This window comes from Chiloscyllium plagiosum, unplaced genomic scaffold, assembly GCF_037043375.1.
Source record: "Chiloscyllium plagiosum isolate Xiang-an unplaced genomic scaffold, Cpla_swu_hap1 HiC_scaffold_39, whole genome shotgun sequence".
NCBI lineage: Eukaryota > Metazoa > Chordata > Chondrichthyes > Orectolobiformes > Hemiscylliidae > Chiloscyllium > Chiloscyllium plagiosum.
In genome coordinates, this window is record NW_028270177.1 from 13,082,170 (window position 1) to 13,098,113 (window position 15,944).

Consider the following 15,944-nt stretch of genomic DNA (forward strand, 5'->3'; position numbering starts at 1 on the left):
ATATTTAATGTTTTCTGACTAATATCACAATAAAAACAGACTTGAATTGTGATCACTCAGTTGATGCTCAAAATATATGAGGAGAAAGTGAGGTCTGCAGATGCTGGAGATCAGAGCTGAAAATATGTTGCTGGAAAAGCGCAGCAGGTCAGGCAGCATCCAAGGAGCAGGAGAATCGACATTTCGGGCATAATTCCTGAAGAAGGGCTTATGCCCGAAACATTGATTCTCCTGCTCCTTGGATGCTGCCTGACCTGCTGCGCTTTTCCAGCAACACATTAAATAAAAGCTGTAAGCTGAACTCCATTAATGAGAAGAATAATCTTTCGTGTAAAGTAGTACATTCACACAATTTTTGTATTCCTTTGTCACTACAGTAATTGCAAATTACAAGGTCAGTTGATTGATGTACAATAAATATTCTGGGGTCACATGGCTAGTATTATGGGTTATCTGAACTTGATCATCTACTTCAGAACCAACTGTCCAAACACAACTCACTTTTTAAACTCAGTAGTAAATCATTTGTTCTTAATTAAGAGCGATGCAATCAGTTAAATTACTCTGTTTCTCCCTCACCCGATCTACAAATCTTCCTCCAAATATTTATCAAAACTCTTATTATTGAATTTGCTTCTATCACTTTTTCAGGCAATGCGTTCCAATAATTCTCTTTGTACTTTTAGAAAAATAACATTGTCACATATCTCATTTCAGTGAAAGCAAATCAGCAGTAGAAAAATTTAACTTGATGGTAATTCAAGTGATAATTTGCTGAAGTTGAAGAATATGAACATTATGAAATACTTCATCCATCAACCAAATACTTACCAGCAGATAGAGCTCTCTCTGGAGATTCCTTAACAATACTAACATCAGAACCAGCCTCTGAGCATCTGCAGAAACAGACATGAAAAGTAATTTTCATACAGGTTGCCAATATATCCAAAGACGACCTACCCCTCATTACAGTACATATTTGAATTATGTCAGTGATGCATTACACCAAAAAAATTCTATATATAGTTACATACCTCCCTCTAATCTGTTTGTCCAGGAGCCGGTGTGACACCTGTTTATGAAGAGGTGTCTCAGTCACCTTCCTGGTCAGTAATTTCCGATGTCCTAAAAGGTGAAAACATTGTTAAATTTGTTCACTTCACAAAATTAGATGAGGTCCTGTTTGACTAAATATGCTCAAGCAAAATAAATTATCAGTCTGCAAAAATTTGAAATTAAGCTGATCTCATATCTGTGTAAGCATTGTCTAGGCTTTGACAATGAAGAAATGAGCAAACCTGGTGAATATTTAATCGCTTCTGCTACAAAGAGCAGATACAGACATCAAACTTGGATAGAGAACAATTTGCCATTGCCTGTATGTGACATTTGGCAGAGATTTCAAAGAATTAAAGGCAACTTTGCGATTGTATCCAAATAATAAGGATCATCAGGAAGGGTAAGGGGAAAATAACCCAAATGCAGTAGTCAGAAATCTCTAGATGTGAATTGACTGATATAATACTAGAGTGTCAGAAAGTCACAATATGAATCAATACGAAATCACTGTTCTTTTGAAAAATGAAATGGAGTTCATAAAATAACATATGTTTTGAAAGCAAGAACCTTTGCTATTTTTTTCTTTATTGTGCATGTGTCTCGCCCCTTCAACCACAGATTCAGAGTAGCTTTTTGGCATCTTCAGCTTTTTCTTTGGAGACAATTTTTCCCGATTGAATAGATTCCTTCGCACTTTTGTCACCTCTATGAAGATAAAAACAGAAGGGTCACTTGAGAGGATGTCCAACCAGAAAAGTTAGACAAAGTAACTCCTGGTAATTTATTTTATACACTAGGACAAACATTATAGCATTTTTTTCCAATATTCTTTTCAAGTATCAAATCCTTTTGGGATAAATTTCCATTCACACAAACAATGCTCAAATACCTGATCACAAACAGAAAATAATTACTAGTAGAATATTCCACTACAGATCCATGACTCTCCAAATATTAATTTACAGGCACTTGAAATAATGTTTCCTCATAGTAACCATGGACAGAAATAATTGCTTCTATTTTCTAAAAACTTACCTAGCTCAGAAGCTGAGACTTTATCCTGCTTTGGGACAAAAATTTCAAAGTAAGCATTCAATTTCCTTTAACTTGTCCATTTCCAATCAGTTACTGTAGTTACTAAACTCAAATTTACTACCAGCCAATTACTACAAACTGCAAACCCATGGACCTTATGTGAAATTTGCTTACATGAAATGCTGTAGTTTTAAAAGCCAGTTACAGCGTTTGGTCCCTATCAATTGTTCTACCCTGAAGTGTGCAGAATTCTGCTGCTTCACTGTCACTCCAAATCCAACTGATACTGAAACAATTTTCTAAAACAAAAGCACCTATCCAAATTAATTCCAATATTTGTCAACAAAACGTTTAGAGGCTGAACAGTGTGGTTCAGAATCAAAGAAGAGGAATTTTACCCAGTATATTAGCTAGGACTGATCCCTTAATTAATATCATCTAAAGCAGATCAGCGGGTGATCAGATTGGTGAAGTAAATCGATTGTAGCATTCCTGGCATTAGTGTGGAACCCTACAGTGTGGAAACAGGTCATTTGGCCCAACTGGTCCACACGGGGCAGCATTCCACCCAGACCCATCTCCCTACCCCTGTAACTGCATTTCCCACAGCGAGGCCACCCAGCTTGCACATCCCTGAACATTACGGGTAATTTAGCTTGGCCAATCCACCGAAACTGCACATCTTTGGACTGAGGGAGGAAAACTGAGCATCTGGCGGAAACCCACGCAGGCACAGGGAGAATATGCAAACTCCACACAGATAAGCCACTCTAAGGTGAAATTGAACCTGGGTCCCTGGCACTGTGAGACAGCAGTGTTAACCACTGAGCCACCATGATACTGACTATACATCAAAAGTACATTATTGACTGCAAAGCACATCAGGGTATCCAGAAGTTGAGAATGATACCCTGTAACAGTTTTTGTTTCTCTTTAATGGCCTTCCTTGGTGCACAGTCAGCTATGCTCAGGAGCACTTGTTGACAACCAAGGTAATATATCAAGATTTGTTGAAGTACATCAGATTTCAGAATTTTTATTGGGAATGCTCTCAAATCCTGAGAATAACTTTGGAAAACACAATTATCTGATATTGCATTGGTAGTCTGCATGTCTTAAGTTTATAATACACAGTACCAGTTACATTTAAGCAATTGAAAAGTAACATCTCTTAAGTTTTCAGTTGCTCCTTGAAGATATGTTTCTACATGCCCAACAATACATTTCTCACTGACTCAAAAATGCTGACTGTGATAAATGCAAATTGTAACATTTTCCATATTGAACTATCGTTATAGAAAGAAAACAAGTGAATGCACCAGTTTACAATCACTCTAAATTCTCTTCTGATGTAACAAAAGCCCACTTAATTGTAATTACCTAAAATCCCTATGATAGGTAACTTACAAAACAAAAATGCATTAATTTAAATTTATATTGCCCCTATACAAAGACTTCTTCCTTTATAAAATCTGGAGTTCCTCTCTAAAAGAATTTACATTTACATAGAATCTGCAATATAAATAGAATAAACGTCACAAATGTCACTCTCAGAAATATTATTTTCTTTACAAAATGAAGTGCATAAAGCAAAAGTATTAGAACAAACCAAATTCTTGTTTAAAGATTGGGTTTCAAAGAGGGTTTTAACAGCTGACAATGCAAGTATAAATTCGTTGCCCTTCTGCAAATGTTGAAATTTTAAAAAAAATATCTGCCTCAGCAGGGAGATGAACCCTCAATTTAACATCTCCATAGAACAAGCCATCCTTTACCGATGCAATTTGTCATCAGTACTGTAGTGAAGCAATTGATGTCCTTGCCTCTGAATTCACTGTCCACTTCTTCCACAATGCAGCTGCCGTGCAGATCACCTACGGACTGCACTGCAGCACCTCATCAAGCTCACAAAAAAAAAACTCCTTCTTCCTCTATGAATTCTCCCAGATATAGGAGATCCTGATTTGGACATGCATTACGCTTAGGTCCAAATTCTAAAATTCCTACCTGGCATTGTTCTAGCAGCATCAAAATACGGTGCAATGGTACAGTGGAGCAAATGACAGATGCCAAACAAAACTAGTCAGACATAATACAGTGAAGTGAGGCTGTGAAGGACTTTTAAAAGGGGATGCTGAACCAAGGGATCAGTACGCTACAGCTGGTAAAATGCCATGTTTAGACTATTGAAGCTACATAACAAAAAAGGAAATAAACAGCAATAGTTTTCAATAAATCCTGTTATATTTGCCTCAGACATTTCAAATTAGCGAACACTGCAACAACTCACAAATGGGCACATCAACAAATGGCAGAGTTATGACTGAAGCAAGGTATTAGCTTCTCTGTAACCAATAGGTTCAATACTCAGTGAAGAAAACTAAATATATATTTAATCATTAACGCTTCAGCACAACATAAATATTAGCAAATTGTACCTTGTAATTCCTTTTGTGAAGGTAATGAAGGTAATACTGGGTGTTCAATAGCAATGGGGAAGCGAGACTGTAAATTTTCCTGCTACAATAAACAGATTTTATTAGTATAATTTCCAGCTAGACTTTTATGTTCCAACTTTCCACACAAATCACAAGATATTCATCATATTTTACATTTGTAAAGTTACTTCAAGCAGTTCCTCTAAAATTTCTTTCAAGCCAGAAACTAATAATGGATATATTACCCAAATAATGATTTAATTTTTTTGGTTTAAACAACGTAATATAATACAAATGAAAAGTGGATTCTATGAAATTCTTTTTCTAGATAGCTACAGCACAGGACAAGTGCAAAATATAGTCTTACAATGTATCTAATCAATGATGATATTAAACTTTGTAAAGACAGATGAACTAGTGAGATTATCAAATAAAATTTACCATCTTTGAGCTGATCGATTTTAGTTTGGAAAAATTAGATAAGGCAATGAAAGCTAAAGAACACAATTCTACCCGGATGCAGGTAGAGTGCATATGCAGAATGTTTGAAGTGGTAGGAAAAGTTTAGACAGTTGTTTTGAAGAAAAGAGTTTCTTGGTTTATTAACAGAGACAGCACACAAAAACAAAGCAGTTATGCAAAAAAAATTGGTTAGGCCTCGTCTACAATGTTTAAATCTTGAACATTGAGATAGTTACACTGTATTAAAGCACAAAAAACATTTCATTTTCTAAGTGCGCCAAGGTTTACATCAGTTAACTACAGGAAAGAAGGGAATTTTTGTTTTCAGTTAGTCTTGCTCTAGAAGTCAAGGCTGTTCTTTAAAAGTAAACTTTTCCTTATGAGAATATTTATTACAATAATGTTTAACAGCAGAAGCACTAAGCTCTACACTTTCAGCTGTATCTATTCTTCCCCAAAACCACTACTACTCCCCCACCTCAGTTCTGATCACACAGTCCTCCCCCCACCCCCAAACAAACTTACCAGTTCCACAGATTTCTTTGGTATTTGAATTTGTCGCAGATTATGAGAAACCTCAGATATGCTCCGATGCCTTGTCAAGCGAAGGCTCCTAAAAGACAATATTTGAACAGAACTGGTTCTTGAATGCTGACATTTACTACACTAAACATTCATTTTATAATTTTAACTCATTGGTTCAAACCATAGTCTGTGCTGGTGATCTAAATTGCAGAAAGTAAATGTGGTTTCTTTCAGAGAATTGAAGTTTTTTGATCGATAAATCTTAAAATTTGACACAGGACATTCAATCTGACAGCAGCACTGTTCAGTAAAAGGCACTGCTTTAATCAATTGATCTGTCAAATTTGACAAAAGCTGAGCATCAAGTAATAACCAAAATGTCACCCTTTCACCATACTGCAAGATGTGGCTGAGAGGGACAGAGGAATATTTAAATTCTAGGTGGAACAAAGTGGACATGTAGCTCACACTAACAAATACTTTGTTATTTTATGATCTACGCAGCACAATATAAATTTAAAATGATTCATATAGCCTTAATGTCCTCAAAACATCCCAACAATACTCCATAAGCAATGAAATTTGGCATCCAATACTATATTAAAGTGTCAGCCTATATGGTTTTCAATGTTATTGTGTGATTGCATTCACGCCTCACTTACATGACAAATGTTATTGTTATAGCCATCAAATATCATGCTGGAAAACACACAGCTAAAGGCCTCCACACATCTTACCTCAATGCTGCCCACTAGAATTTTAGTCATGTAAAATTAGTACAGGTATGAAAGGTTGTCATGATACTCAGTTAAAATGAGTAAAAATACAACACTGATCAGAATGATATTTAGAATTTGGGATTGTATATGCAGTAGAACACAAAAGCAAAATACTGCAGCTTTTGGAAATCTGGGGGGAAAAAAAAGTGCAAAGCCCTGGATACACTGATAAAATCCTATTGAGCTGAAATGCTAACACTGTTTCTCACTCTGATGTCACCTACCCTAGTCAGTTGTTATGGACTAGGCCAGATCATTTAAAAACATTCTTAAGCAGGCAGCCCAGACCATAACTTTGCAATTTGTTTCACTATGTGTACAGTGAAAATTATCCGGAGTGAGTTAGGTTGGTTGACTACCAGGTTTTAAAACAGACAAAAATTTATTCACAAAATTACACAATGAACAGAATAAAGAACACCTACAGAACTCAGTCTACCCAAACTAGATTTAATTACGCTGTTCTGAATATACGCAACAGCCCCAATAAGCAAACCCCTTAAACACAGTAAGAATGAAACAAAGGCTTACAAGTTGAAGTGAGAAGGGCAGAAGGAGAAAAAGTTTAGCAGCCTTTCTTCACACAGTCCAAAGTTGAACTCCCTAAACTAGTTCTGGACTAAACTGCTCAGCTAGAGAGCTGGCCACATCCCTTGACTTGTACAGGTTACTTCTAAAAACAAAAGCTTGAGCCTAAAGACTAATCTGTTTACGTATAAACAAAAGACCTTTCTGCTCTATACCAAATTCAGCCATGTCACAGTTTAGCCTGTTTACGACCCCTCTGGAAAAAAAACAAGGACACAGTATCCTTGAGAAAAAAGGACCAGCTTTGTGACACAGTATTTCCAATATGTTCTCTTGCTGTTCATTCACAGACCTATAATGGTGTTCGTCATGGTTCAAGCAATTTGAGATTACAAATCGTTTTGTGCAGAAAGACAAACAGGAAAAGAAACAAGACTCCAATACCTTCTCTTTTGAGATGATCTTGTACGTAGTTCTTCCAACTGCTCTCCTTCACAACTTCCAAAGTTTGCTTCAATGGCCACCAGCATGTCAGGTGACTCTGTGTTTTGGCTCATGGACTCATCACTCAAGAAGTCAGCAGGAAGCACTGCTGCCAGTTGTGCTGGGACATTCTGTCCTAATCCATAGTATAGCTCACCCAATATCTTTGGCACTGTAAGCAAATACCTGAAAAGCAATATGATTAAAATTACCTGAATCAAGTTAATATAACATTAAAAGAATAACAGAGAAAAGAAGATGCCAAATGCGATTTGCTCCATCCAGTCATTAATCGTACACAATTTTCTGCAAAAGTAAAATCCAACTAACAGATTTATGCTGGACTATAACTAAATATCGAACAAAATATATCTAAAAATACTCCACTCCCAACTTCCCCACTAAATTACAAATGTACACTCCATATCCATTCAATATCATTCCTATTATTCCTCAAGGCAGGTTTAATATTTTGATATAGTGGACTAAAGTACTTTGTGAAAAATGTGGTTAGAGTTTGAACTCCAGCAGTTCCCCTTCCAAACCTAAAAGGTTGTGTGTACTTCCCGAATGGAAAAGTGAACTCTTTTAAATGTAATATTAAAGTGTATGGTGGGAAAGCAAAGTGCAAACAGACTGTTCTTATGTTGCGAATCTACAACACAACTAATAACAACCTAAGAGGACACACCAAATAAAATAATAAATAATGTGCTACAAACATTGCAGACTTTGAAATATTATACAATACAAATGATTTTACAACATTAATATTTCCTACATCAAAGTCTTTGAATTTAACATTTTTTTCCAAAGATAAGAAAAGTAGAATATATGAAGTGATGCAGCCACAATGGTCATATCCTTTCCTAAACTGACTATAGAATATATGGGCCAAGATTTTATATTGATTTAATTCAATCAAATGTGTGATTGAGGTGGTTTCCTTATCTCCATTGACCCACTGGATAAAGGCACAATATAGAAAAGCACCAGGTCACAGAGATATAAAATTGATAAGTGATAAGTTCCATTCAATAAGATCTGATTGTAATCTCAAATTTACATCTAACCCCAACAATCTTGTACACTGTGCTTAATAAGAATTATCTAGAATTGTGGAATCTCTACAGTGTGGAAAGTGACCATTTGACTCATCGAATCTGTACTGACCCTCCAAAAGAGCATCCCACCCAGACCCCTATTTTACCATGGCTAATTCACCTAACTTGCACATCCTAGACACCATGGACAATTTAGAATGGGCAATCCACCTAACCTGCACACTTTTGGAATGTAGGAGGAAATCTGAACATCAGTGGAAACCTATGCAGTCACGCAAAGAACGTGCAAACTCCATATAGACAGTCACTCAAGGCTGGAATCGAACCTGGGTCCCCATCATTGTGAGGCAGCAGTGCTAACAACGGAGCCACTGTTCTGCCAATACTTGTCTGAAACTTACACAAAAACTCTGCTTCCGCCACCCTTTCAGGAAGAGTTCCAAAGAATCACGACTCTGAGAAAACGTTTGAGCTTAGCCTATTTTAAATGTACAATCCCCGAGAAAATGGAAGGGAAAGATTCCCATCAATTGAAATAGCATGCAGGACATTTAGAACATAAGCACAGTCTTAAGGTAACATGTTTAGATTGGATGATTATTTTAAACTTACGGGTTTAAGATCTCTTCTTCCAGAAATTTGGCAAGAAAGGTGGTGTCTTTTGTTAGAGATATGATGCGCAGCAAATTTGTCATCTGTAATCAAAAACAAAGTGATTACCTTTAGAAAAAGTATTTGACTTGCTAATGTACTATTAAAATACATTTAAACTCCTATTACAAACCAGTGTCACACTTCAGGCACGTCACATTCATAATCCTAAACATGGATTGCGCTCTGACAGAAGCTTCTGGAACTGTCATTATTTATTAAAAGAAAGGACACTGATGAACTAATAAGATGACTGCTAAGATGACTATTGCAACTTCAAAACAGCCCAAGTGACTGGAAAATTCAGACATCGATCATAATGGGAAGCTACCTTCCCTGACAAAACAGCTGTACAAAAAGGCCATACTACCTTTGCCTTTCAAGAACAGTGCTCAAATGTACTTTAAAGAGCCTTTAAGCCTGATTCCAACACTCCAATTTCACCTGGGAAAGAAACTGAACCTCCTGACACAGCAGTCACAAGAGTCTGTCTACATGAACTGAACAGCCTTCTCTATGAAGGGTGCTAAACAATTAACTCAGATAGGCAAAAGTGAGGACTGAAAATGCTGGAAACCGGAGTTTAGATCAGAGGAGTGCTGGAAAAGCACAACAGGTCAGGCAGCATCCGAGGAGCAGGAAATTAGACGTTTCAGGCAAAAGTCCTTCATCAGAATTAACCCAGATATTCCATCCCACCTATTTGAAGTACAAGTCAAGAATAGTAAAATGATTCCTTCTTTACTGGACTCTTAAAGATGTGAATTGCTAACTTCCTTTTTGATTTAAAAACCGTAAACATGCACTAGAGTGATGCAATTGCAGAATTTAGAGTATGGTTGATGTAGTGTCAGATCATTCAGGCTTAGTGTAAATAAACAATCCTGTGTTTAACCCACACAAGTCTGCTGCTGTAATTTTTTTTAAAATGACCATAGTTTTATCGAGATTTAGAGAAACACATCCAGTTTCTCAAAAAGTAAATCACACATATTAGTCAGTTGAGAAGAGAATTGGAGGCTTCAGTTTTTCTGTCCCCCTAAGACCATAACAAGTCATACATCAATGCAAAACAAATGGTCCAATAGCTGGCTTTTTCTAAAACACAGATATGCTCAAGTCCATGACCAGCATCTCCAGTATCTGCTCCATGGAGAGTACATCAAAAATTTGAAGGATACCAAAAGAGAGACAGATATTCCAATTTTGATTAAATGCACTTCAAGTATTTATAACATCTGTGAAATACTGTAAAAGTGCTAAATATGCCTAATGCATCCCAGCATTTTTTTAAAATTACCCTGCCCTCTGAAGTTAGTAGCATTTCATATGACATCAAACCCAAGCAGTACAGAACTAACTAGTGTTTTATCTAGTAAAAAAAAATCCCATGCAAGGACTGCACAAAACACTATATAGGACAAACAGGAAGACAGCTAACGATCCGCATCCACGAACATCAACTAGCCACGAAACGACATGACCAGCTATCCCTAGTAGCCACACACGCAGACGACAAGCAACATGAATTTGACTGGGACAACAGTACCATTATAGGGCAAGCCAAACAAAGAACAGCCAGGGAATTCCTAGAAGCATGGCACTCATCCACAAACACCATCAACAAACACATCGACCTGGACCCAATATACCGGCCACTACAGCGGACAGCTGAAACTGACAACCGGAAGCGGCAGGGACAGGCCACTATAAATACCGGAGGAAACACCACAGAAGCGCTTCACAGGAGGCTCCCAAGCACTGAGGATGTCACCTAGACGGGGGACGAAACGTTTGCAACAAAAACTTCCAGCTCGGCGAACAGAACCACAGCAACGAGCACCCGAGCTACAAATCTTCTCACAAACTTTAGTAAAAATATCATTAAGATCATGGTCAGACCTTCAAGATTGTGAGCAACTGGGTGTAACTCAGAAGATGTATAGGGACCTTGTGATATATTCAGTGCACAGACTCTACAGAAGTTTCCTAAGTTGTTGAAACTTCCACAGGTTCAATTACCTTATATTTGTTACCTGCCAAAAAAAACCCGAGTCTGCAAGAGACTTAGAATCTAATATTTTGCTGCAATATCCCTATATTGGACCCACAACCCAAAAGCCTCAATTCATACCACCAGAACCCAAGCAACCTGACCCAACTCTTCCTCCTGTCCAGCCAATCCTCAAACCCACACTGATCCCACTCCCTCATCAATCCTGACTCAACCTGAACACTTGCCCACTCACTTGGTACCATGTCTCCAAGTTCACTTACATAATACACTTTTTGCTCAGGAGCTGTCAAAGTAGCTGGAGAAACTTTGATTGTAGGGAAATGCAGTCAAACAAAAAAAGGATACGGTTTCAACACCAATCCTGCCTGTTGTTGAAGGCATCGATTGCTAGCCTGAACAAGAATGCTTTAGCTGGGAAGGCTCCGAACCAGAATTTCACATAGAAAACCACTCCAAAAGGTAAGCACATATGTTATTGTCTAATCAGGGTTGCAAATGAGAGGCTGAACTTTATAAGAAACTGGTTAGATGTCAATTTTGACAAGTTTCCAAGGGTTTCTCATGTTATCTTTCCAAAATCACCACATTACCTATGCACGTTTAGAGAGCCAGTGGCAGAATGCCATTATCACTGGACTAGTAATCCAAAGATTCATACTAACACACGCGTTTGAACTCCACCATAGTAGATGGTGAAATCTAATCATTGTTGATTGCTGCACTCATCTGGTTCACTAATATCCTTGAGAGGAAATGCTGTCATCCTTACTTGGTCCGGCCTATATGACTCCAGATCCACAGCAATGCCTTCTGAAATGGCTCTAACATGCCAATCAGTTCAAACAGCAGTAAGGAACGAGCAATAAATGCTGGCCAAGCAGTGACACCCACATGAACGAATTAACAAATATAAATAACCATGCCCCTCCCAGTGCCCAGTTCTTTAAATTCTTCCACTTGCCACAGGTGGATGTATGCACCATTGCTGGGATCCCTGACACACCATCTGTAAAACACAACTACATACCCCATCAAGTGTTGCAGTCCACAGCTCTCCTGCGCAATTCATGTGAATTGCCTCCACTTATTGGATAAAGGGAAATTGGCACCCGCTTTGCCAACAGTGACTTGAAGAACCTGATGGATGGGATGGTGCAGAGGAAGGCCATTCTCTTCTCTCAGGACCAGCAGAGACATGGCACATCACACCTATCACTGGAACACTGCTGCAGGTCCAAATAGCCTGATTTAAAGATGTGAACTGAAGGCTAAAATGTAGGAGTTTACTTTCAAAAACAATAGTACTATAGGATGACCAGTAAATTTATGACAAGGCCATTTCATGCACTCAATGATGTGATAAAGCTTGAGCATCAGTTACAGTATAGTCAGGATCACTCTAGCCAACGCAGACGAGTAATTAATCATATATGAATACCCTTACAAGTCAAAAACAGTGAATCTTTATTTGGACATTCTAATAGGGAAACGGAGATCTGTTGTGCTAGTGATTCAAGCTAATGAAGAACTGAATACAAAATACATTATTAAATTCATTTCACATCACAACTTGGAATGATGGGACAGAAGCTTCTGATTCAGATTTGAACAAAGACATGCAATTGTGCATTTGGTCTGGGATCTAACACCATACTCACTTCTTCCACAAGCTGTTCCAACTGTTCACTGTCACTCTGCAACGATGGAAACTGCTGGAACATCTCTAAGCGTAACAAGACCTGGAGCTGGCAACTGTAATAGGACCCATCATAAAGATTAACACAAAGATGTCCTCCAACAGATAAATCATAAATGCAGATAAGATTGATCTTTCCTGACTATACCCCTACCCTACATCATTATCTTCTCCTCAGAGTAATTTAGTTTAATGTATAATTTTCTAGGTTGGTTATCTGGTGTTAGTACAGACCATTCTTAAGTCAGGTACGCAAAACTCAAGTCTGAAGCAAGTTAAATTCGCTTACAATTTACTTTTCCTGCAAATAGGGCCTAAAGCCAACTCAATCATTATACACATGGCCTCTGATAAAAGGACATTTCAATTATGTATTTTCTATTTAGCATCATTTATAAATTAGGTAGACTCCCCAGAGAACAATGCCTCTAAATTTCAAGTGCTTACTGTACAAGCCTGAAAACACATTGTAACTTTGCACGTTCAGACTTTCTTTTAAGAGAAAAACAGTATTCTACTTTACCAATTCCCTTGCACTTCCCACTCCCAATCCTACCACTCACTATTCCATCCCATCCCCATCCTTCCCAACCTTCTTGCTCATATTCAGGGTGAGGAAGGCAAAGGGGGTGGTGGTATGGAGCATTAAGCCAGGAAAGCAGTGAGTAAAAGACATTAAAAGTAGGAGGCTCGTGGAAAAGTGTAAGCAAGTTACAAGTTAGTAAGAAAGAGATTTTTGGGCCAGATAGTTTCAAGGCAGATATGTTTTAATGGAAAAAGCTCAGGAACAATACAGAGTTATTACTTATTTTCTTATGGGAAATAATTTTAGGAATGCGGTTCGAGTGCTACATGAGGAATGGGCATTCTTTAATACAGTGAATTTCTGTTTCCTGCAATACACACAGAGGGATAGCTTGAATTATACATTTCATCAATGGGGATAATTTTTCTTTGTGGATAGTTTCATGCAGGTTTGCTAGAACCATCACACTTGGGACAAGTATTGAATTAAATATACTGCATTTGAGTGTCAATAAAGAGGGTAAATACAATATGATGTCATCAATTTAAATAGTGTTACTTACTCTCTGACTTTGAGTTCCTTATTCTCCTGGTTTCCATACTGCTGCCGAATGGATTTAGGGCTCTTCAGTAATTGCATTCGAATCAAATTTATACATGTAGTCTTTAAGTAAAAGAGGCAAAACTGTTACATTCAAAAGGTACACAAACTAATCAGAATTGAAACTATACTGCATTCAGAATTTTGAAAAGGCACCCAGCAGTAAGTCTATGTAGTTGTCCTTCCTAATTTGATTCTCCAGCGAGCTCTGGTGGCAATAACGGTGAGCATTTTAAAGTAGAATTTATATCTCATATCGAGTTGCAGAGTACTGCGTAGAATTTACAGCAGAGGAAGTAGCCATTTGGACAACAGCCTCATGCTGGTGTTTATGCCGCCTGTCACTCTTCACTTCACTCAATCAGCACTTCTTCACGTTTATTTACCTTCCCCATGTATCTGTCTGCATTAGCCACCTGAATTCCTCATGGCAAAGTGATCCACATCCTCATCACTCCTCCAGAGACATTTCTTTTGAATTCTCTATTGTACTTAGTGACTACAGTATATAGTGTGCCCCTTAAAAAAGGGCACTCTCTATAGCTTCTCTAGAAATTTCACAGTTGGTTCATCTTTTGATCTTATCTTCTCTGAAAGAGGAACAGTCCCAGCCTGTTCCATCTTCTTTGATAGAAATATTCTTAATTCTGATTAGTTCTAGCAAAAATCTATTGTATTTTCCCAGTGGTTCTGTATCCTTTTAGGAGGTTGAACTCCAATAGTGGTCTAACCAAGATTATAAACAGGCTTAACATAGCATTTTTGATATTTATTTCTATCCTGCTAGAAATAAATTTCAGTCACTATTTTCGCATTTTGAAAACTTCATTATACAAATCATAGAGTTTGCAGGTTTGGATGCTGCTGTTAGAGAAGACTTGGTGAGATACTTCTCACTGCCGCCACTGTGTCCCATTGGAAGAAACAGTGCATGTTTATAATGTTGGACAGAATATGACACCATACCAATTAAGCAGGCTGCTCTGTCCTAAATGACGACAGAGGATTACACCCAAAATGTCGACTTCCCTATCCTTTGATGCAACCTGGTTTCCTGTGTTCTTCCAGTCTCCTGCCTGTCTACTTTGTCCGAAATTGCGTCAATCTTCAAGTGCTGCTGCAGCTCCAATCACTCAGGAAAGAAAGTATTCCATCAGACTTCTGACTGGTACCTTGTATGTAGTCTTTGAGGAGAAAGTGAGGTCTGCAGATGCTGGAGAGCAGAGCTGAAAATGTGTTGCTGGAAAAGCGCAGCAGGTCAGGCAGCATCCAGGGAACAGGAGAATCGACGTTTCGGGCATAAGCCCTTCTTCAGGCTTATGCCCGAAACGTCGATTCTCCTGTTCCCTGAATGCTGCCTGACCTGCTGTGCTTTCCCAGCAACACATTTTCAGCCTTGTATGTAGTCAACAGGCTTTAAATCTGGCAAGTTATTCTCCACCAGAATTTACAGTTTCTGCCGTTTTTGGAGCTACTCAATTACATGGCTAGTCTAGTTCAATTTCTGGTGAACTGCATCCCCATGATGTTCATGGAGATAGATTTAGAGCTGACTATATGTCATTCACCAATTGAATATTGAGAGATAGTTAGATTCTGTCTTGTGCGTTAAAGTTTACATAATTCTTACAACATAATTCTATTAGCATATGAAACACAGGTGACAATATTGCAATAACATGTAATAATATATAGCAATTGATTACAAATTGCTAGGATTCATCTAAATTATAAACCATTTAAGATTTTTTTGTAAAAGCTTTGCCGATAAGATTACATTACTTCAGAATTACCAGGCCATCAAATTAGAAGCCGATAATACCTCATGAACATTAGTGTTTGCAGATTTCAGGTACATTTTAATGACTAAGACTGTATTCTGTATGAAACTAAGCTGGGACAATCCATTTGCCACATGTTTCTGGTAATTTTCTTTCAAACTGGACATCATCTCCTCTTCGCTATTAAAATCTGTAACAGAGACATAATGAGAAATCAAAGTTTGATGTTGCAAATAGGCAACAAGTAAATAATAGTCAGTAGTGGAAGATAACTTGCTTTTAACTGTTTTTTTTCTACTC

General features: G+C 37.8%; 1 protein-coding gene across 2 annotated transcripts in view; it reads right to left on the minus strand.

The window, feature by feature from the left end:
- ticrr (TopBP1-interacting, checkpoint, and replication regulator) overlaps positions 1-15,944 on the minus strand; it is a 47,746-nt gene that overhangs the window by 13,077 nt on the left and 18,725 nt on the right. For both annotated transcript variants that reach the window (XM_043677252.2, XM_087981160.1), the window contains exons 8-17: positions 15,686-15,834; positions 13,826-13,926; positions 12,700-12,793; positions 8,986-9,068; positions 7,271-7,495; positions 5,520-5,607; positions 4,533-4,614; positions 1,627-1,764; positions 1,035-1,125; positions 832-896 (exon numbers count right to left, since the gene is read on the minus strand). In XM_043677252.2, coding sequence (XP_043533187.2) covers positions 832-896; positions 1,035-1,125; positions 1,627-1,764; positions 4,533-4,614; positions 5,520-5,607; positions 7,271-7,495; positions 8,986-9,068; positions 12,700-12,793; positions 13,826-13,926; positions 15,686-15,834 — 1,116 coding nt within the window. The remainder of the gene's footprint in view (positions 1-831; positions 897-1,034; positions 1,126-1,626; positions 1,765-4,532; positions 4,615-5,519; positions 5,608-7,270; positions 7,496-8,985; positions 9,069-12,699; positions 12,794-13,825; positions 13,927-15,685; positions 15,835-15,944) is intronic.